The sequence below is a fragment of the Pseudophryne corroboree genome (genome assembly GCF_028390025.1).
Source record: "Pseudophryne corroboree isolate aPseCor3 chromosome 3 unlocalized genomic scaffold, aPseCor3.hap2 SUPER_3_unloc_9, whole genome shotgun sequence".
Taxonomy (NCBI): Eukaryota; Metazoa; Chordata; class Amphibia; order Anura; family Myobatrachidae; genus Pseudophryne; species Pseudophryne corroboree.
In genome coordinates this window covers 1,157,219-1,180,325 of record NW_026967585.1, presented here as the reverse complement: position 1 = coordinate 1,180,325, position 23,107 = coordinate 1,157,219, and the positions used below count along the sequence as shown (strand labels likewise).

Below are 23,107 nucleotides of genomic sequence, written 5' to 3'. Positions count from 1 at the left end.
CACAGGATCAGCATTTTGTAACTCTGAACATCCAAGCACAAGTCTGGTTGGTTTGCAAAGCTGAGCTGTAGCCCTGCCCTTTGTTGGTGAGCTTCTATCATAAGGACGATTCACCAGGTCTGAGTCACAGCAAACTTGCATCACCCACACCTGGAGCTCAGCTAGACATTTAGGATTGGTATTGGGTTCTCAGTACTTGGAGCAAAAGACAGGTCATCTGCATAGCAGTGGTAGATGAGGGCATGACACCTGATTATTTCACCCTGCGGGAGCATGTATATTGCAGAAAGCATAGGAGATAAGATAAGAACCTTGAAGAACAACATATGGCAATGATAAGTATACTCCAGAAGATTAAAATGGCTTCTCACCTGTGTGACTTCTCTGGTGTGTAACAAGATGTGATTTCTCTGTAAAACATTTCCCACACTCAGAGCAACAATATGGCTTCTCACCTGTGTGACTTCTCTGATGTATAATAAGAACTGATTTGTGTGCAAAACCTTTCCCACACTCAGAACATGGAAATGGCTTCTCACCTGTGTGACTTCTGCGATGTATAACAAGAGCTGATTTTACTGCAAAACATTTCCCACACTCAGAACATGGAAATGGCTTCTCACCTGTGTGACTTTGTTGATGTCTAACAAGATGTGATTTCAGTGTAAAAAATTTCCCACACTCCGAACATGGAAATGGCTTCTCACCTGTGTGACTTTTGCGATGTATAACAAGAGCTGATTTGACTGCAAAACATTTCCCACACTCAGAACATGGAAATGGCTTCTCACCTGTGTGACTTCTGCGATGTATAACAAGAGCTGCTTTGAGTGCAAAACATTTCTCACACTCCGAACATGGAAATGGCTTCTCACCTGTGTGACTTCGCTGATGTGTAACAAGTTGTGATTTCCGTGTAAAACATTTCCCACACTCAGAACAGGAATATGGTTTCTCACCTGTATGTATTCTCTTATGTATTACAAGAAGTGATTTGTATGTAAAACATTTTCCACACTCAGAACACGGAAATGGCTTCTCACCTGCCATAGCTGGCTGATGGGTAATAGGCTTTGTGTTCTGTGTAAAACATTTGGCATCTATAGAACACGGAAACACTGTATCTACTCTCAGAGCTGTAACAGATGCACCAATATCAGAGTGATCAGGAGAACATTCCCCAGGATCAGAGGGATCATCTGATAGAGCTGGATGTATAATTGGGGTAATGGGGTTAGCTCCTGGAGAATCCTGTCTACTGTCATTATCTTTTATGTCACAATCCGGGGATAACATTAGATGTCCTTCTGTGATATTCCTGCTTGTGTGTCCATCTGCTGGAAATAAAATATATTATGGAAATGTGACATTTTCTGTAACAATATTAATCTTGTAAACAATAGGTGAAGACGACTCTCTGGGACACTTAATTGTAAATGTGTGTGTGTATTAAAACACAACTTTTAAAGAAGGATTTATAATATTGTGTCTCAGACTATCATTGTGTCCACCCTCCTGAGAACACTCACAATAACAAATGTAATATTATAATAAGACTTAGATATATCTCTCTCTTGTACTGGTAACTAACCATGAAGTATACATGAAGATACAGTCACTCGCCAAGTCCTATGTCAGCACCAATGTAAAACAATGGATGGGGAACATATCGTATGAATTGGAGATTCTAGATGAACAATAACATCAGTCATATGAGCTGATGGATCAGAGAAATGTCTCCTAACGTTACTCCTGGAAGCATTGGTAAGGTAGCATTCCTTTATGTGTGTGCTCATACGCTGGTAAGCCTGTACACGTGTTACTCACCCTTATATAAGGTATATTGCTACAGCAGAGTAGGTGTGGAACAAGGTACTTTACATGCAATACACCATATAATACCCTGTAATCATCATCTGCTAGGTTATAATCCACTGTTACACCCCCATCATCAGTGTCTTACCTCTATTCTCTCAATAGTAATAAGGATGATGTCTGTACGGTAAGTATGATACAGAGAATTACATATCAGAATCTATACAGCTGCCGCCATACTTCTGCTTCTCATACATGTGCAACTGGCAGCAATGAACATCTGAGTGAGAGTGGAGGGAAGTCAGCAGAGTCTGATGAGAGATTGGATCTGCCTTTGCAGGGATGTACCACACCTATCACCCCTGTTAGTATATAAAATAATAAATAAGAGGAGCGTGGTCCATCGAGACGTGTTTTCTGGACCTCTCCTCACTAAGTGGCTTCTTATCTACCCTACCTGATAGCTCTCAGTCGCCGCTGGGACCAAGACCCAATCTATTAAGTCCACTACTCCTACTGCCCTAAAGCCGCTCGCTCCGCTCACCGCTCACTGCCGCAGCCTAGTGACGCAGCTGAAGCCATAGGCCGTATTCTGGGGCTAAGTGTGCCCAGTCTTTCCTGCACACTCCAGATACCTGACTTGGAGGCGCTTTTGCCTCAGGTGGGAGCACTGGCTCTTCCGCTACTGCTGGGGACAGAACGGGCTACGCATAGTCACCGGAGCCCAACAGTGATATTGGAAAGTGAGGTGATGATCAAGCACTCTTGCTCCGTTGCCCTTTCTCCTAATTCCACTAGCCGATCTGCTAAAGTATCCATGTCGCCCCCCCGGGACGTTGGACCTCTGGCCCTGCTAGGTATGAAACATGGCTGCTGCTAGTAAGAGATGGTGAAGATTGTGGGACTCACCGGTTCTGTACGAAGGTCCACTGGTAGACCGACCTCTTTGATGCCAACGCCCTTAGCACTCTCTACCTCCACCCGGCGGGACTCCTGCGCTGTAGTTACTCCTCTCCTAACTCTGCTTCTCCAGTCAGGTGACCGAAAAGCCACCTGGGATTATCCCACCGCTATGCCAGCAATTTCTGTGACCGAATGGTTCTGTATGAAAGCCATTGCCCTGCCTTGCATCCCGCCCCAGTCACAGAATGGATGTTTAGGTCACACAGGATCTGGCCAAATAGAGGATTCCCACTTACCATCAGTAACCGCCTACTACTGACTCAATGACAAATCACCACTAGTCACTGGACTGGGCCTCTGCACGGTAGCTGGTGGGAGGTGGAGCTTGCTGAGTGCACCCTGGACAGCCGGAAAACAGAACTATGGCATAGCACTGCAGGTCACAAGATGAAGCAGTCGTCTTGAGGCAGATGATTATTCACCCAGTCTTAAAAAAGACTCTTCTCTATTGCTAGGGGCAACAGCAATACAGCAAGATGTTTACAGCAGCGTGAAAATGGTATAATAGCTCTGGAGGCTCACAGGCCTCCTCTTTTTATCTTACTCCAAAACACATACCACAGGGGGTAAGACCACCGTGCTGTTCTCAACCAAACATTGTTTATCCATGTGATGTGCATGCCTTGGCCACATGCACAGCTATCATTGTCCTCTATGGACGGTGGGGAGTAGTCACTCTCCTTTGACCGGAGGGTTGGTATCCACCCTGGAGATGCTCAGTCTAGGCTGGGGGAAGTTTTCCCATCTAAACTACTTCCAGGAATCTGCCCGGGTACCCAGCTCACCATCTCCAGCCTAAAATTGGGCTCCAGAGACGGGCAGCTTAGATCCCTGTCAGGGTTTCCTGCTCACAGAGGGTGATCCCTATGGAGCTCCAGAAAACCACTCAGCTTGTTTTAAAGCTGAGCTGCTCCTCTCTCTCCCCATGATACTTCCATGTGGGAGGCTAGAGAGGAAGGCATTCCATTTTGGGGGAAAAGTACTGGGGGAATCCAACAGCCTACACCAGAAACGTCTTTTTGGAGCCAAAATTGACGTCAGACACAACCCCGCAAATGCCTGCGTTTTTCCAAACACAACCAGAAAATGGTCAGTTGCCACCCACAAACGTCCTCTTCCTGTCACTCACCTTGTGACCGCCGTTGCAAATGGATTCTTCGTTAAATCCATCGCTCAGCAATGATTCGCTTTGTACCCGTGCGACATGCCTGCGTATTGCGGTGCATACACATGCGCAGTAGTAATGTGTTCGCTGCAAAAAAAATGCAGCGAGCGATCAACTCGAATTAACTCCTAAATCCAGTCTAGGGTTTCTGTTATAGCAGCACCATAAACCCATTACATATATAAAATGTGTATAACGTGCTCTATCTGCTGCAATGTGTATAACATTCTCTACCTGGCGCAATGTGTATAACGTGCTCTACCTGCTGCAATGTGTATAACGTGCTCTACCTGCTGCAATGTGTATAACGTGCTCTACCTGCTGCAATGTGTATAACATTCTCTACCTGCTGCAATGTGTATAACGTGCTCTACCTGCTGCAATGTGTATAACGTGCTCTACCTGCTGCAATGTGTATAACATTCTCTACCTGGCGCAATGTGTTTAACATGCTCTACCTGGCGCAATGTGTATAACGTGCTCTACCTGGTGCAATGTGTATAACGTGCTCTACCTGGTGCAATGTGTATAACGTGCTCTACCTGGTGCAATGTGTATAACATTCTCTACCTGGCGCAATGTGTATAACGTGCTCTACCTGCTGCAATGTGTATAACGTGCTCTACCTGGCGCAATGTGTTTAACATGCTCTACCTGGCGCAATGTGTATAACGTGCTCTACCTGCTGCAATGTGTATAACGTGCTCTACCTGGCGCAATGTGTATAACGTGCTCTACATGGCGCAATGTGTTTAACATGCTCTACCTGGCGCAATGTGTTTAACATGCTCTACCTGCTGCAATGTGTATAACGTGCTCTACCTGCTGCAATGTGTATAACGTGCTCTACCTGCTGCAATGTGTATAACGTGCTCTACCTGGTGCAATGTGTATAACGTGCTCTACCTGCTGCAATGTGTATAACGTGCTCTACCTGCTGCAATGTGTATAACGTGCTCTACCTGCTGCAATGTGTATAACGTGCTCTACCTGCTGCAATGTGTATAACGTGCTCTACCTGCTGCAATGTGTATAACGTGCTCTACCTGCTGCAATGTGTATAACGTGCTCTACCTGCTGCAATGTGTATAACGTGCTCTACCTGCTGCAATGTGTATAACGTGCTCTACCTGCTGCAATGTGTATAACGTGCTCTACCTGCTGCAATGTGTATAACGTGCTCTACCTGCTGCAATGTGTATAACGTGCTCTACCTGCTGCAATGTGTATAAAGTGCTCTACCTGCTGCAATGTGTATAACATGCTCTACCTGCTGCAATGTGTATAACGTGTTCTACCTGGTGCAATGTGTATAACGTGCTCTACCTGCTGCAATGTGTATAACGTGCTCTACCTGCTGCAATGTGTATAACGTGCACTACCTGCTGCAATGTGTATAACGTGCACTACCTGGTGCAATGTGTATAACGTGCTCTACCTGCTGCAATGTGTATAACGTGCTCTACCTGCTGCAATGTGTATAACGTGCTCTACCTGGCGCAATGTGTTTAACGTGCTCTACCTGCTGCAATGTGTATAACGTGCTCTACCTGGCGCAATGTGTTTAACGTGCTCTACCTGCTGCAATGTGTATAACGTGCTCTACCTGGCGCAATGTGTATAACGTGCTCTACATGGCGCAATGTGTTTAACATGCTCTACCTGGCGCAATGTGTTTAACATGCTCTACCTGCTGCAATGTGTATAACGTGCTCTACCTGCTGCAATGTGTATAACGTGCTCTACCAGCTGCAATGTGTATAACGTGCTCTACCTGGTGCAATGTGTATAACGTGCTCTACCTGCTGCAATGTGTATAACGTGCTCTACCTGCTGCAATGTGTATAACGTGCTCTACCTGCTGCAATGTGTATAACGTGCTCTACCTGCTGCAATGTGTATAACGTGCTCTACCTGCTGCAATGTGTATAACGTGCTCTACCTGCTGCAATGTGTATAACGTGCTCTACCTGCTGCAATGTGTATAACGTGCTCTACCTGCTGCAATGTGTATAACGTGCTCTACCTGCTGCAATGTGTATAACGTGCTCTACCTGCTGCAATGTGTGTAACGTGCTCTACCTGCTGCAATGTGTATAACGTGCTCTACCTGCTGCAATGTGTATAAAGTGCTCTACCTGCTGCAATGTGTATAACATGCTCTACCTGCTGCAATGTGTATAACGTGTTCTACCTGGTGCAATGTGTATAACGTGCTCTACCTGCTGCAATGTGTATAACGTGCTCTACCTGCTGCAATGTGTATAACGTGCACTACCTGCTGCAATGTGTATAACGTGCACTACCTGGTGCAATGTGTATAACGTGCTCTACCTGCTGCAATGTGTATAACGTGCTCTACCTGCTGCAATGTGTATAACGTGCTCTACCTGGCGCAATGTGTTTAACGTGCTCTACCTGCTGCAATGTGTATAACGTGCTCTACCTGCTGCAATGTGTATAACGTGCTCTACCTGCTGCAATGTGTATAACGTGCTCTACCTGCTGCAATGTGTATAACGTGCTCTACCTGCTGCAATGTGTATAACGTGCTCTACCTGCTGCAATGTGTATAACGTGCTCTACCTGGTGCAATGTGTATAAAGTGCTCTACCTGCTGCAATGTGTATAACGTGCTCTACCTGCTGCAATGTGTATAACGTGCACTACCTGGTGCAATGTGTATAACGTGCTCTACCTGCTGCAATGTGTATAACGTGCTCTACCTGGCGCAATGTGTTTAACGTGCTCTACCTGCTGCAATGTGTATAACGTGCTCTACCTGCTGCAATGTGTATAACGTGCTCTGCCTGCTGCAATGTGTATAACGTGCTCTACCTGGCGCAATGTGTTTAACGTGCTCTACCTGCTGCAATGTGTATAACGTGCTCTGCCTGCTGCAATGTGTATAACGTGCTCTACCTGCTGCAATGTGTATAACGTGCTCTACCTGGTGCAATGTGTATAACGTGCTCTACCTGGTGCAATGTGTATAACGTGCTCTACCTGCTGCAATGTGTATAACGTGCACTACCTGCTGCAATGTGTATAACGTGCACTACCTGCTGCAATGTGTATAACGCACTCTACCTGGTGCAATGTGTATAAGCAGCACTACTGAGTGGTGCAATGTGTATAACGTGCTCTACCTCGTGCAATGTGTATAACGCGCTCTACCTGGTGCAATGTGTATAACGCGCTCTACCTGGTGCAAATGTGTATAAGCAGCACTACTGAGTGGTGCAATGTGAATTGGTACTATGATGTGGCCACGCCCCTTCTCCACAAAGTCATGCTCCTAAATTTTTGCTTTACACTATGGGAGGGGGAGCACCAATTTACTTTCTGACAAAATGTCTAGTGCCATCTCTGGTGCAGAGTATCCGGTATAGCTACACAGCCCAGCAGCACTGTCACCCCCTCCCTCCCCCTTGCAGCACTGTCACCCCCTCCCTCCCCCTTGCAGCACTGTCACCCCACCCCCCTCCCTCCCCCTTGCAGCACTTTTGTAGTGTCCAAATCAAGTCTGAGTTTTTATATTTAAATCATTAATAATAACCTTAATTCCAATGGAACCAAGAAGAGGACAGGTAGGACCCCAATTTTGAAAAGTGAGGAGTCCCTGGGACCCACTTTTTTTTGGATCATTGCGATCACTCCCTGGAGCGCTGAGGTGCCGGGAGTATAGCTCCTGGACCCCAGCGCCCTACTACTACCTGCCGCATAGGGAGGGGAGGGTTTCCCTCACTGCCGCGGTCGCCGGAAAGGTCCATACATTTTAAAGATGGCACCTAGCGCCAGTATACACTACCGTTTAAAAGTTTGGGGTCATCAAAATTTTGTGTTTTCCATGAAAACTCACTTATTTATCAATTGAGTTGCACAATGAATAGAACATATAGTCAAGACATTGCCAAGGTTAGAAATAATGATTTTTATTTGAAATAATAATTTTCTCCTTCAAACTTTGCTCCCTCTGCAGCAATTACAGCATTGCAGACCTTTGGCATTCTAGCTGTTCATTTGTTGAGGTAGTCTTAAGAAATTTCACCCCACGCTTCCTGAAGCTCCTCCCACAAGTTGGATTGGCTTGATGGGCACTTCTTGCGTACCATACGGTCAAGCTGCTCCCACAACAGCTCAGTGGGGTTGAGATCTGGTGACTGTGCTGGCCACTCCATTAGACAGAAAACCAGCTGCCGGCTTCTTCCATAAATAGGTCTTGTATAATTTGGAGGTGTGCTTTGGGTCATTGTCTTGTTGTAAGGGGAAATTGGCTCCAGTCAAGCGCTGTCCACAGGGTATGGCATGGCACTGCAAAATGGAGTGATAGCCTTCCTTATTCAAAATCCCTTTTACCTTGTACAAATCTCCCACTTTACCAGCACCAAAGCAGCCCCAGACCATCACATTACCTCCACCATGCTTGACAGATGGCGTCAGGCACTCTTCCAGCATCTTTTCACTTGTTCTGAGTCTCACAAATGTTCTTCTGTGTGATCCAAACACCTCAAACTTCAATTCATCTGTCCATAACACTTTTTTCCAAGCTTTCTCTGTCCAATGTCTGTGTTCTTTTGCCCATATTAATCTTTTCCTTTTATTGGCGTTTTCTTTGCCACTCTGCCTAGAAGGCCAGCATCCCGAAGCCGCCTCTTTACTGTAGACGTTGACACTAGTGTTTTGCGGGTACCATTTAATGAAGCTGCCAGTTAGGACCTGTGAGGCATCTATTTATCATACTAGAGACTCTAATGTACTTGTCTTCTTGCTCAGTTGTGCACCAGGGCCTCCCACTTCTCTTTCTACTCTGGTTAGAGCCTGTTTGTGCTGTTCTCTGAAGGGAGTAGTACACACCGTTGTAGGAAATGTTCAGTTTCTCAGCAAGTTCTCGCATGTTATAGCCTTCATTTCTAAGAACAAGAATAGACTGTCGAGTTTCACATGAAAGTTCTCTTTTTCTTGCTACTTTCAGAGTATAATCGAACCCACAAATGTGATGCTCCAGACACTCAACTAACTTAAAGGAAGGCCCGTGTTATAGCTTCTCTAATGAGCAAACCCGTTTTCAGCTGTGCTAACATAATTGCACAAGGGTTTTCTAATCATCCATTAGTCTTCTACCGCGATTAGCAAACACAATGTACCATTAGAACACTGGAGTGATGGTTGCTGGAAATGGGCCTCTATACAACTCTGTAGATATTCCATTAAAAACCAGACATTTGAAGCTAGTATAGTCATTTACCACATCAACAATGTATAGTGTGTTTCTGATTAATTTAATGTTATCTTCATTGAAAAAAACGGTGCTTTTCCTTAAAAAATAAATGTCTAAGTGACCCCAAGCTTTTGAACGGTAGTGTATGATCCGGTGCATCTGAAGATGTGAACCGGACCACTAGCTCAGGAGATCCAATTGAAAGGTTCTGGCATGGAACCTTCAGTACTGGATCGCCTCGTATGAGGCTAACATCTTTCCCAACAATCTTATGCAAAGATGGATGGAGACCCGATTCGGTCGTATAACTGCTCGGACCACATCCTGCAGCGTCCTTGTCTTGTCCTCTGGGAGAAACACTTTCTGAGCCACTGTATCCAGAATCATTCCCAGGAATAGGAGCCACTGAGTAAGCTCCTGTTCCTGGGAATGTTTCTCAGAAGTAGGGACTTCTGTAAATTGAGGATCCACCCATGTTGTGACAGAAGCTGAATAGTGCGGCCTATATTGAGCAATAGAAGCTCCCTGGATCTCACTTTTATCAAGAGCTCGTCTAGGTAAGGAACAATACTGATCCCCTGGACTCGGAGCTGGAACATCATCTCCACCATCACCTTTGTGAAGACCCTTGGAGCTGTGGACAGACCAAAGGGTGGCGCCTGGAACTGATAGCGACCGTTCAACAGGGCAAACCGTAGGTAAGCCTGGTGAGACGGCCATATCAGTAAATGGAGATGAGCATAATTTATATCAAACAAAACCATGAACTCCTGTTCTTCCAGACCCGCAATCACTGCTCGCAAGGATTCCGTTGTCAACTTGAAAACCTTTAGTGAAGGATTCAAGGATTTTAGATTCAAAATAGGCTTTAACGAAACCGTCCGGTTTTGGTACCACAAACAGGATGGAGTAGTAACCCTTTCCCTGTTGTTGTAGTGGCACTTGAACAATGACTTGGGACTGGGCCAGCTTTAGGATGGCCTGTTGCAGCGTTACTCGTGTATCCTCCAAAACTAGTAAACTTGATTAGAAAAATCGTTGGGGAGCAGCACTGCTGAACTGCAGCTGAAGCCAAGAAATTAGGTCCTTTACCCAGGCATCCTGGCAGGAGCTTTCCCAGATGCGGCTGAAGTGACACGTCAGTGTCCGGAGCCTTAACTCCGGCGCGGTCTCCTTGGTGATGCGGTCCTGGTGGTTGGCGCAGTTCCGGCGGCGCGGAGCTGCTTGCAGTGGGTCCTTGGGCACATGTGCGGCTTCCGGAGGTCAGGGGCCGGTGACCCAGATGCTGTGGCGGGTAGTTGCTGCAGCAGAGCCCTCTGGTGGTGAATCTGTCTCAGGAAGTCAAGGCCGGAGCTGGGTTAGCTTATGTGCTGCAGCTGAGAATGTCCCCAGTGCTGGGGGTGACCATGTTGAAGACCTGAGATCTGCTAATTGAATCTACACTCTGTGTCCAGCCAATCTGGTATAGTCTTCCCTTATAAAGGGGGGCTGGCTCAGGGAGAGAGTGCCAGTGCCTCAAGTTACTTTTCCTGTGAAAGGTGCTCCAGCTCTGTGCTCCCAGGCTGCTCCTGGTTCCGGTTGCCATCATCTGTCATGACCTATCACTGCTGCAGTCCTGTCGCTTAACCCGTCGCCACTCGTGGAGGCGCTCACGGAGCTCCCGGTCGTAAAGGAGCTTCGGGTGCTAAACGTTGGTTCATGCGAGCGTCTTGCAAGCTCAAGCCACAGTCTTCACTTCTTCCAGATCTGAGTTCTTCAGCCGCGCTTTCCAAGCCCAAGCCAGTCTTAATTTCTTCAAAGTCAGAGTTTCTCAGCCTCGTCTACCAGTCACAAGCCACAGTCTTTCAGTTCTACAAAAACCCAGTCTCCTTCAGCCTTGTCTACCAATCGCAAACTACAGTCTTTCAGTTCCTCAAATACCGGTGATCTTCAGCGCCATTCATCACCTCGTTTAATCACAGACTTCAGTTCATTATTCTGTGTCTTTCAATTCCTCAAGTATCGGTGTACAGTTGTTTCTTCATTAAAAACACAGTTATCCTTCTACAGAGTTCTCATTCTTTTTATGCCCTCCAGCCAACTCTAACACCCACTAGTCCTCCACCTCATGAGGAAGAACTACATTCAACCTCCTCGTCTACTTCCTACACAGTCAGCTGTCCTCCCAGCCCAAGCTCGATTGTCGGAACCCCAATCTCCGCCGAGCATGACAACGCAGTCGAAATCCCACCTCGAGATCCCCTCAGGGAGGGGGGGCACCATCATGCTGAGGCCCTAATGGAAGCTGAACTGGTGCTTTGTTCCCGAGAACCTGCGATGGCTGGTTTTCTTGTCTTGCCTCTGGTGCCTTCCACCGCGTTTGAGGTGCCTCGGCTCTTGATCTGAACCTGGCAGTCCGAAAGGACTACGTAAGACCTCCCTGGGTAGGAACGCCTAGCCAGTGGGGCCCCAGAGGGGAGAAACGTGGATTTACCCACAGTAACCTTTGAAATCCATGTATCCAACTCATCCCCAAATAGCCATTCCCCTGAGAAAGGAAGAGACTCCACACACTGCGCTTAGAATCTGCGTCCGCTATCCACTGACGCAGCCACAAAGTTCTGCGCGCCGACACTGCCATGGCAGTAGTCCTAGCGTTATTAGCGCCTATCCCCTTGAGAGAGTCACACAGGAGGCGTGCAGTGTCCTGAATGTGCTTTATGAGAGTCACCAGGGACGTATCTCCAGCAAGGCCTTCTTGAATTTGACTCGCCCATGTATGAATGGCATGTGTCATCCGGCAACCCGCTATCACAGGTCTTTGTGATACACCAGCTGCTGTGTAAATAGACTTTAGTGTAGTCTCTATTTTCCTATCCCCAGGGTCCTTGAATGCAAAGGAGCCAGGGACTGGTAATAGCACTTTCTTTGATAGGAGACTGATACGTCTACTGCCGGGGGCTCTTCCCAGTGTTTCCTGCCTTCTGGAGTAAATGGGAAAGTGTGCAGAAACCGATTTGTCACCTGGTATTTTTTTATCAGGATTTTTCCAGGTTAACTTAAACATGTCATCTAGTTCCTTAGAATCAGGGAAAGTGACACTAGTTTCTTTTTCTGTGCTAAGAAAAATGACTGCTGTACTGAAGCGTCTTCCAAAAGGGACTTTTATCCCCCTTATACCCTGTGCAGAAGGTGAATCCTCTGTAATAGATTCTGAGAGTAAATCAGGTAGCCCACGCTTATGTGGCCCTGAACTAGGGAGGGGGGGGCTGTTTATCATCTGCCCTTGCAGCTAGGTCTGCTACAGCCTGCTGCAGTTATTGTGTCTTTTGATTATTAGCAGTGACCTGGGATGACATGTCCGCCATCATGGTTTTTATAGCACTGAGCCAGGATGGCTCCTGACCCTCACCCCAGTCTCCTCACTAACTTGGGAGGACTGGCTGCATTGTTCACATGAGAGGGAACCAGCCGCAGAGGGAGAGAATCTGGTGTGACATACACTGTATAATTGGTTTTACCATTTACAGTATACAAACACACACACACACACACACACACACACACACACACACACGTGTATATATAGCAAGCCTGCCCTTACTGTATGTGAGAAGGAGACACAGAAAGAGGAACAGTACACCCAGGCCCAGCAGACTCAGTGAGACTGCAGGCTGTCTGTATCACGGTACAGCACTGGAGTTCTTGTCCTTTTCAGAAGCGTGTATAATAGCGTCTCTCCCCCATATTGACACCCCTGTACCAGTTTCCTGTGTATCCCGAGTGTCTGCAGGAGCTGTGTGTACTTGCTGCTGCAGCTGTAAGCAGAGGAAGTGTGCCGTGACCAGTTGCAAGGTGTTCCGCGGAGCCAGGGCAGCTTCCTGCACCTTCAGAGTGAACTGTTGGCCCGGGCTCTTCTTAGAGGATCAGTCATGCTCCGGTCGTGATGTATGCCTTGAAGACGCGGTGGTGTGATATCATAGGTCACGGCCGACGCTTCTCACCACCCTGCCAGCCCACCCGCCTGCATACACATCTTTCCAGTTCCTGCTCTCCACACGTTTATCCGTAGGCTCTTTTAGAGACGCGACGGTGGTGACAGGTAGAGCTGAGGAAACCTCCATCCTAGCCACATGTGAGTCCACTGGAGGAGGCGTTTCCCAAATCTTAGACAGCTCTGGCGCGAGGGTATAGTGAGTCAGCATCTTCTTTTGAGGCACAAACTTCGTACCCGGGTTTTCCCAGGGTTCCTGACGTATATCCACTAGGTGATCAGAGTGAGGTAAAACCTGTTTAACCACCTTCTGACGCTTGAACCAATCTGGTTTCTTAGGAGGGACGGATGGTTCGGGATCATCCGTAATCTGCAGAATTAACTTAATAGCCTCCAAAAGATCAGGAACATCCACATGTGAACTACCCTCCCCATCAGCCGTATCTGAGTCAGAGCCTGTGGGGTCAGTGTAAGTGCCGTCTTCATCAGACGAGATGTCAGTGACAGCAGTGGATTGTGAGGAGACAAGGGCTCGCTTAGAGGACCTCTTGGACTTAGGCGAGCATTGGTCAGACTTTTTAGTAGTCAAGGACTGGTTCAACTTCTTCAATTGAGCAGATAAATCGTCCGCCCACGGCGGGTTAGCTGCAGGGACCACATACGGTTGTACCGGCATTGGGGGTCCCACAGGGGGTGTTAGTTTATGAACTAGCGTATGCAGAAGCGTGGAAAAAGCGGCCCACGGTGGGTCAGTATGTGCCTCCGCTGCCACAGTCCTACTGGGGGGCAAGGAGCCCCCTGAACCAGAGCCCAAAGCTGCTATATTCTCCTCATAGGGATCTGTGGCTTCAGCAACACCGGCAGTGTGTTCAGCCCCAGAACCGTTACCCTCAGAAGCAGACATGATATAACTTGCAGTATCAGGTAACACAGTACAATTATTAACAGCACAATACCTCTAAACCCAAACCCCTGCGCAGTGTAGTCAGCACCAGCAGAGATAAAAGAGAGATATGGTGACTAAATCACAGAGAAAAAATAAGAATTTACTCACCGGTAATTCTATTTCTTGTAGTCCGTAGTGGATGCTGGGTACTCCGTAAGGACCATGAGGAATAGACGGGCTCCGCAGGAGACTGGGCACTCTTAAAAGAAAGATTATGTACTATATCTGGTGTGGACTGGCTCCTCCCTCTATGCCCCTCCTCCAGACCTCAGTTAGGGAAACTGTGTCCGGAAGAGCTGACATTACTAGGAAAGGATTTGGAATCCCGGGTTAGACTCATACCAGCCACACCAATCACACCGTACAACTTGTGATAACTATACCCAGTTAACAGTATGAACAACAAATGAGCCTCATTTAACAGATGGCTCATAACAATAACCCTTTAGTTAAGCAATAACTATATACATGTATTGCAGAGAGTCCGCACTTGGGACGGGCTCCCAGCATCCACTACGGACTACGAGAAATAGAATTACCGGTGAGTAAATTCTTATTTTCTCTGACGTCCTAGTGGATGCTGGGAACTCCGTAAGGACCATGGGGATTATACCAAAGCTCACAAACGGGCGGGAGAGTGCGGATGACTCTGCAGCACCGAATGAGAGAACTCAAGGTCCTCCTCAGCCAGGGTTTCAAATTTGTAGAATTTTGCAATTGTGTTTGCCCCTGACCAAGTAGCCGCTCGGCAAAGTTGTAAAGCCGAGACCCCTCGGGCAGCCGCCCAAGATGAGCCCACCTTCCTTGTGGAATGGGCTTTTACAGATTTAGGCTGCGGTAATCCCGCCGCAGAATGCGCCAGCTGAATAGTGCTACAAATCCAGCGAGCAATAGTCTGCTTAGAAGCAGGAGCACCCATCTTGTTGGGTGCATACAGGATAAATAGCGAGTCAGTTTTCCTGACTCCAGCCATCCTGGAAAAATAAATTTTCAGGGCCCTGACTACGTCCAGTAACATGGAATCCTCCAAGTCCCTAGTAGCCGCAGGCACCACAATAGGTTGGTTCAAGTGAAAAGCTGAGACCACCTTCGGGAGAAACTGAGGACGAGTCCTCAACTCTGCCCTATCCATATGGAAAATCAGATAAGGACTTTTACAAGACAAAGCCGCGAAATCTGATACACGCCTGGCTGAAGCCAGAGCCAACAGTATGACCACTTCCCACGTGAGATATTTCAAATCCACAGTCTTAAGTGGCTCAAACCAATGTGATTTCAGGAATTCCAAAACTACATTGAGATCCCAAGGTGCCACTGGGGGCACAAAATGAGGCTGAATATGCAGAACTCCTTTGACAAAAGTCTGAACTTCAGGCAGTGAAGCCAGTTCTTACTGAAAAAAATTAGACAGAGCCGAAATCTGGACCTTAATGGACCCCAATTTTAGGCCCAATGTCACCCTTGTTGATCAAGGTAGGGATGACTTCCTCCGGAATGCCTTTTTCTTCAGGATCCGGTGTTCAACCGCCCTGCCGTAAAACGCAGCCGCGGTAAGTCTTGGAACAGGCAGGGCCCCTGCTGCAGCAGGTCCCGCCTTAGCGGTAGAGGCCATGGGTCCTCTGAAAGCATCTCTTGAAGTTCCGGGTACCAAGCTCTTCTTGGCTAATCCGGAACCACGAGTATAGTTTTCCCTCCTCGCCTTCGTATTATGCTCAGTACCTTGGGACTGAGAGGCAGAGGAGGAAACACAGAAAACCAACTGGTACACCCACGGTGTTACTAGAGCGTCCACAGCTATCGCCTGAGGGTCCCTTGACCTGGCGCAATATCTTTTCAGCTTTTTGTTGAAGCGGGACGCCATCAAGTCCACCTGTGGTCTTTCCCAACGGTTTACTAGCATTTGGAAGACTTCTGGATGAAGTCCCCATTCTCCCGGGAGGAGGTCGTGCCTGCTGCGGAAGTCTGCTTCCCAGCTGTCCACTCCCGGAATGAACACTGCTGTCAGTGCTAACACGTGATTTTCCGCCCATCGGAGAATCCTTGTGGCTTCTGCCATTGCCCACCTGCTTCTTGTGCCACCCTGTCTGGTTACATGGGCGACCGCCGTGATGTTGTCTGATTGGATCAGTACCGGCAGGTTCTGAAGCAGGGGTCTTGCTTGGCTTAGGGCATTGTAAATGGCCCTTTGCTCCAGAATATTTATGTGAAGTGAAATCTCCTGAGTTGACCACAGTCCTTGGAAATTTCTTCCCTGTGTGACTGCACCCCAGCCTTAAAGGCTGGCATCTGTGGTTACCAGGACCCAGTCCTGTATTCCTAATCTGCGTCCCTCTAGTAGATGAGCCCTCTGCAGCCACCACAGCAGTGACCCACGGTCCTCGCAAACAGGGTTATCCGCCGCTGCATCCGGAGATGGGACCCGGACCATCTGTCCAACAGGTCCCACTGGAAGATCCTTGCGTGGAACCTTCCGAATGGAATTGCTTCATACGAAGCTACCATTTTTCCCTGGACTCGTGTGCATTGATGTACTAACACCTGTCCTGGTTTTAGGAGGTTTCTAACTAGAGATGACAACTCCTCGGCTTTTTCCACTGGAAGAAACACTTTTTTCTGGTCTGTGTCCAGAATCATTCCCAGGAACAGAAGACGTGTCGTCGGGACCAGCTGTGACTTTGGAATATTAAGAATTCAGCCCTGCTGTTGCAGCACTTCCCGAGAAAGTGCTACCCAGACTATCAACTGTTCCTTGGACCTCGCCGTTATCAGGAGATCGTCCAAATAAGGGATAATTAAAACACCCTTCTTGCGAAGGAGTATCATTATTCCGGCCATTACCTTGGTAAAGACCCTCGGTGCCGTGGATAACCCAAACGGCAGCGTCTGGAACTGATAGTGACAGTTCTGTACCACGAATCTGAGGTACTCCTGGTGAGGAGGGTAAATGGGGACATGCAGGAACGCATCCTTGATGCCCAGGGAGACCATGTAATCCCCCTCGTCCAGGCTTGCAATAACCGCCCTGAGCGATTCCATCTTGAACTTGAATCTTTAGATATAAGTGTTCAAGGATTTTAAATTTAAGATGGGTCTCACCGAACCGTCCGGTTTCGGTACCACAAACATTGTGGAATAGTAACCCTTTCCTTGTTAAAGGAGGGGTACCCTGACAATCACTTTCTGTGAATACAGTTTTTGAATAGCCACCAACACTGCCTCCCTGGCAGAGGGAGTTGCCGGTAAGGCAGATTTTAGGAAACGGCGGGGGGAGACGTCTCGAATTCCAGCCTGTACCCCTGAGATACTACTTGAAGGACCCCGGGATCCACCTGTGAGAGGGCACACTGTGCGCTGAAATTTCTGAGATGGGCCCCCACCGTACCTGGGTCCGCCAGAGCAGCCCCAGCTTCATGCTGTGGACTTACCGGACGCAGCGGAGGACGTCTGCTCTTGGGAACTAGCTGTGTGCTGCAGCTTTGTCCCTCTACCTTTGCCTCTCGGCAGAAAGGATGAGCCTCTAGCCCTCTTGCTTTTCTGGGGCCGAAAGGACTGTACCTGATAATACGGTGCTTTCTTTTGTTGTGGGGTAGCCTGTGGCAAAAAAGTCGATTTCCCAGCAGTAGCTGTGGAAACGAGGTCTGAAAGACCATCCCCAAACAGTTCCACCCCTTTATAGGGCAAAACTTCCATGTGCCGATTCGAGTCGGCATCGCCTGACCATTGCCGAGTCCAAACCCCCGTCTGGCGGCAATGGACCCAGCGCTTATTTTTGATGCCAGCCAGCAAATATTCCTCTGTGCATCACGCATGTATAAGACGGCGTCTTTTATATGCTCTATTGTCAGCAAAATATTGTCCCTATCCATTAGTTATCCAACAGGGAATCTGACCACGCAGTGGGAGCACTGCACCTCCACGCCGAAGCAATGGCTTGTCGCAATATAATGCCTGAGTGTGTGTATATAGCTTTTACGGTAGCCTCCTACTTTTTATCAGCAGGTTCCTTCAGGGCGGCCGTATCCGGAGACGGTAGTGCCACCTTTTTTGATTAGCGTGTAAGTGCTTTATCTACCCTATGGGGTGTTTCCCAACGTGACCTATCCTCTGGCGGGAAAGGGTACGCTGCCCATAACCGTTTAGAAATTATCAATTTCTTATCGGGGGAAGTCCACGCTTCCTCACACACCTCATTTAATTCTTCAGATGCAGGAAAAACTACAGGTAGTTTTTTCTCACCAAGCATAATACCCTTTTTTGTGGTACCTGGGGTATTATCAGAAATGTGTAATACATATTTCATTGCCTCAATCATGTAACGGGTGGACCTATTGGAGGGTACACTAGTCTCATCGACGTCGACACTGGAGTCGGTATCCGTGTCGACATCTGTGTCTGCCATTTGAGGTAGCGTGCATTTTAAAGCCCCTGATGACATTTCAGACGCTGTAACAGGCACAAGCTGAGTAGCCGGCTGTCCTATGTCGTCAACCTTTTGTGTAAGGAGTTGACACTTTTACGTAATTCCTTCCATAAGTCCAACCACACGGGTGTCGACCTCGCAGGGGGTGACATCACATTCACAGGCATTTGCTCCGCCTCCACATCATTTTCCTCTTCATACATGTCGACACAGCAGTACCGACACACAGCACACACACGGGGAATGCTCTGACAGAGGACAAGACCCCACAAAGCCCTTTGGGGAGACCGAGGGAGAGTATGCCAGCACACACCAGAGCGCTATATACCACAGGGATATCACTATACAGAGTGTTTTCCCTTATAGCTGCATATATATTTTATACTGCGCGTAAATTTGTGCCCCCCCTCTTTTTAACCCTTTCTGTAGTGCAGGACTGCAGGGGAGTGCTAGGGAGCGATCCTTCCAGCGGAGCTGTGAGGGAAAATGGCGCCAGTGTGCTGAGGGAGATGGCTCCGCCCCTTTCTCGGCGGGCTTTCTCCCGCTTTTTTAGTAATTCTGGTAGTGGTATTTTTACACCTATATAGCCCCTGGGGTTATATATGGTGTTAGTTTTGCCAGCCAAGGTGTAAATATTGCTGCTCAGGGCGCCCCCCCCGGGCGCCTGCACCCATCAGTGACCGCAGTGTGTGGTGTGCATGAGGAGCAATGGCGCACAGCTGCAGTGCTGTGCGCTACCTTGGAGAAGACAGAAGTCTTCAGCCGCCAATTTTCCGGACCTTCTTGCTTCTGGCTCTGTAAGGGGGACGGCGCCGCGGCTTCGGGAACGGACGACGAGGTCGGGTCCTGTGTTCGATCCCCCTGGAGCTAATGGTGTCCAGTAGCCTAAGAAGCCCAAGCTGGCTGCAAGCAGGTAGGTTCGCTTCTTCTCCCCTTAGTCCCTCGATGCAGTGAGTCTGTTGCCAGTAGGTCTCACTGTAAAATAAAAAACCTAAACTATACTTTCTTTCTAGGAGCTCAGGAGAGCCCCTAGTGTGCAACCAGCTCGGCCGGGCACAGAAATCTAACTGAGGCTTGGAGGAGGGTCATAGGGGGAGGAGCCAGTGCACACCAGATAGTCCTAAATCTTTCTTTAGAGTGCCCAGTCTCCTGTGGAGCCGTCTATTCCCCATGGTCCTTATGGAGTTCCCAGCATCCACTAGGACATCAGAGAAAAAAAACCTAACAAATACTTTCTTTTCTAGGAAGCTCAGGAGAGCCCCTAGGGTGCATCCAGCTCTGGCTGGGCACAGATTCTAACTGAGGTCTGGAGGAGGGGCATAGGGGGAGGAGCCAGTGCACAACAGATATAGTACCTAATCTTTCTTTTAAGAGTGCCCAGTCTCCTGCGGAGCCAGTCTATTCCCCGTGGTCCTTACGAGTACCCAGCATCCACTAGGACGTCAGAGAAATACGTAATACAGTATATCTTTGTGAAAATCCTATATTAGATAACACCTGACGTACGCAAGTTGAGTGAAAGACACGAAATGGACACCACTCAGCTATCAAATGCACACACAGAAATAGACGTTATGGTAAGAACTTACCGTTGATAACGTGATTTCTCTTATGTCCACAGGTATCCACAGGATAACATTGGGATATGATTGAGTGACAGCGGAAATGGTACCAACACGGTCACAAGCATTTTTTGGCCTCCCTGGATGCATCTGGGCCTTCACCATATAGTCCCGCCCACTGACTCAGTCAAATCAGTCCTTTCCACAGCGATTTAGGCAGGAGCATCAGAGACCTGTTTAGGTGATAAGAACACACATGCACACCCTTCCATACAAGAAGGAAGAGGTTTAGTGTTTGTCTAGATCCTCAAATCAGGTGCGTCAGGGTGGGATCCCTGTGGATACCTGTGGACATAAGAAAAATCACGTTATCAACAGTAAGTTCTTACCATAACGTCTATTTCTCTGGTTGGGTCCACAGGATAACATAGGGATTCCCAAAGCCAATTCTAGTGGTGGGGACGCTCCTGATTACCCAGGAGGACCTTTCGCCCGAAGTCAGCGTCATGAGAGGCAAAAGTATCCAAGGCATAATGTCTAATGAATGTGTTTCTGGAAGACCATGTGGCTGCCTTACATGTAAAACAAAATTTAAAAGATAATCCTAGACGGAAAATCGATACAGGCGCTTTAGAATTAAGACCACTCTATTGATAAATAATAAATGCTGCTCTCAATAGGTATTCTGCTATACCTGAGTACACAAATAAACTATAGATAACTATGATAGAGAGCGCAAACATACATAATAGTAAAAACAATTTATTATTATAGACAGCATTAAAATTCAATTTGCTATACTCATATACAGCGGAGCTAGAGAGCCATAAGCCCATATAAGTAGACACTAGATCATATCATATCATCAATTCATAATCAATTCGGATAAATATATTGATGTAATCCCTTTATTAACTCCTGTGATTATTGATCCAGTAAATGGGAAAAAGAAGTTCCTTAATATCCAAGACAATTAATATTCAGCTGAATCCCTGTTATTATATGCAGTGCCTGTAGTGTTGTTAATTGCCTCCTTCGATGGTACAGGTAATCATGCAATGGTGCGCAATGATTCTCCAACCAAAAGATGATTTAGACTCCTTTACCAGCGTACTTATGAAACCCCTCTGCCGTTAATAGGGTATATTCTCACCATACATGCAGTTCTTATGTAGATTCTTAACGCCCGGACCACGTCCAGTGACCCTTCTCCCGCAGATAGTCCCGATACCTGAAAAGCTGAGACTACAATCTCTTCATTCAGGTGAAACTTTGACACCACCTTTGGAAGATAACCAGATCTCGTTCTGAGAACTGCTCTGTCTGGAAAAAAACTTAGGAAAGGAGACTTACACGATAACACTCCTAAATCTGACACTCTTCTGGCTGACGCCAATGCCAGTAGAAAAAGTACTTGAGCAGTTAGCCACTTAAGATCTGCTCTCTTAAGTGGTTCAAACGGAGGACCCTGGACGAATTTTAGAACTAAATTCAAATCCCAGGAAGCTGCAGGAGGAACAAATGGAGGTTGAATATGTACCATTCCCTGAAAGAAAGTACGTACATCTTGTGATTCAGCAATCTTTCGCTGAAACCATACAGTTACTGCTGATACTTGAACTCTCAAAGAAGCAACCTTCAAACCCTTATCCAACCCTGCTTGAAGGAAATCCAAAATTCTGGATACTTTAAAAGATCTTGGATTCAAATTTTTTCCAGTCCACCAATGAATATAGGCTTGCCAAATTCTATGATACACACGCGCTGAAGAAGGCTTTCTTGCTCTAAACATAGTCTGGATTATTTGTACCGAAAATCCTCTAGCTTTTAAAATAGAGGTTTCAACAGACACTCCGTCAAAGACAGGTGATCCAGATGACTGTAGCAACAAGGACCCTGCATTAACAGATCTGGACGTTGAGGGAGCAATATCAGTGCTTCCACGGACATTCTTAGCAGATATGTGTACCAATGTCCTCTTGGCCAAGCTGGAGCTATCAGAATTATCGCTCCCTTTGCTTGCTTTATTTTTCTCACTACTCTGGGTAACAGAGATATTGGAGGGAACAGATATGCCAGATGAAACTTCCATTCTACTGACAGTGCATCTACAAGGACCGCTCCTGGGTCCCTTGTTCTCGATCCGTACCTTGGAACTTTGTTGTTTAGACGAGACGCCATAAGGTCTATCTCTGGTAGACCCCATCTGTTCACTAGTGTCTGAAACACTTCTGGGTGTAATGCCCATTCGGTTTCCTGAATGGTGTGTCGACTGAGAAAACCCGTTTCCCAGTTCAGAACACCTGGGACAAACACCGCTGATAATGCTGGGAGATGGAGTTCTGCCAATCTTAGAATGGGAGTCACTTCCTCCATCAATCTTTTGCTGTGAGTTCCTCCTTGATGACTGAGGTACGCTACTGCTGTCACATTGTTTGAGCGGATCTGGACCGGTCTTCCTCGCAGACTGTCCTTTGCCTGAACTAAAGCCCTGTAAATGGTCTTATTTCTAACAGATTTATCGGCAGGCGACTTTCCCTTGCAGTCCATTTTCCCTGGAACCACAGGCTTCCAAGTACCGTACCCCAGCCTTGCAGGCTGGAATCTGTTGTCAGGACTTGCCACTCTTTTATCCAAAAGGGTCTCCCCTTGTTTAAATGGTCGATCTGTAGCCACTACGCTAGAGACCTTTTTACATTAACTGGAAACTGTATCATCTGCTTTATTATCGTCTGATGATTTCCGTTCCATTTGGTCAGAATAAGGTGCTTCAAGTGGTCTGGAGTGGAATTGCGCATATTCCACCATGTCGAAGGTTGATACCATCAGACCCAACAGTCGCATTGCTGCATGGACTGACATTGTCTGGGCTTGCAACGCTTCCTGAGCCATGACCTGCACAGTGACTATCTTTTTCTCTGGTAAGACACTTTCTGTAGGTCTGAATCCAATATGGCTCCCAAATGAACCATCCGCTGTGACGGATTCAGAGACGACTTCTCCCAATTTATGAGTCACCCATGTCTCTGTAGACAAAGTATC

At 47.4% G+C, this 23,107-nt stretch overlaps 1 protein-coding gene across 1 annotated transcript in view; it reads right to left on the bottom strand.

Annotated features, from left to right (window-relative positions):
• Positions 1-258: 258 nt before the first annotated feature.
• The window catches only part of LOC134984895 (zinc finger protein 260-like), a 250,744-nt gene continuing 227,895 nt past the window's right edge, over positions 259-23,107 (bottom strand). Inside the window, exons 3-5 of the mRNA XM_063950370.1 lie at positions 792-1,043; positions 420-623; positions 259-263 (exon numbers count right to left, since the gene is read on the bottom strand). Coding sequence (XP_063806440.1) covers positions 259-263; positions 420-623; positions 792-1,043 — 461 coding nt within the window. The remainder of the gene's footprint in view (positions 264-419; positions 624-791; positions 1,044-23,107) is intronic.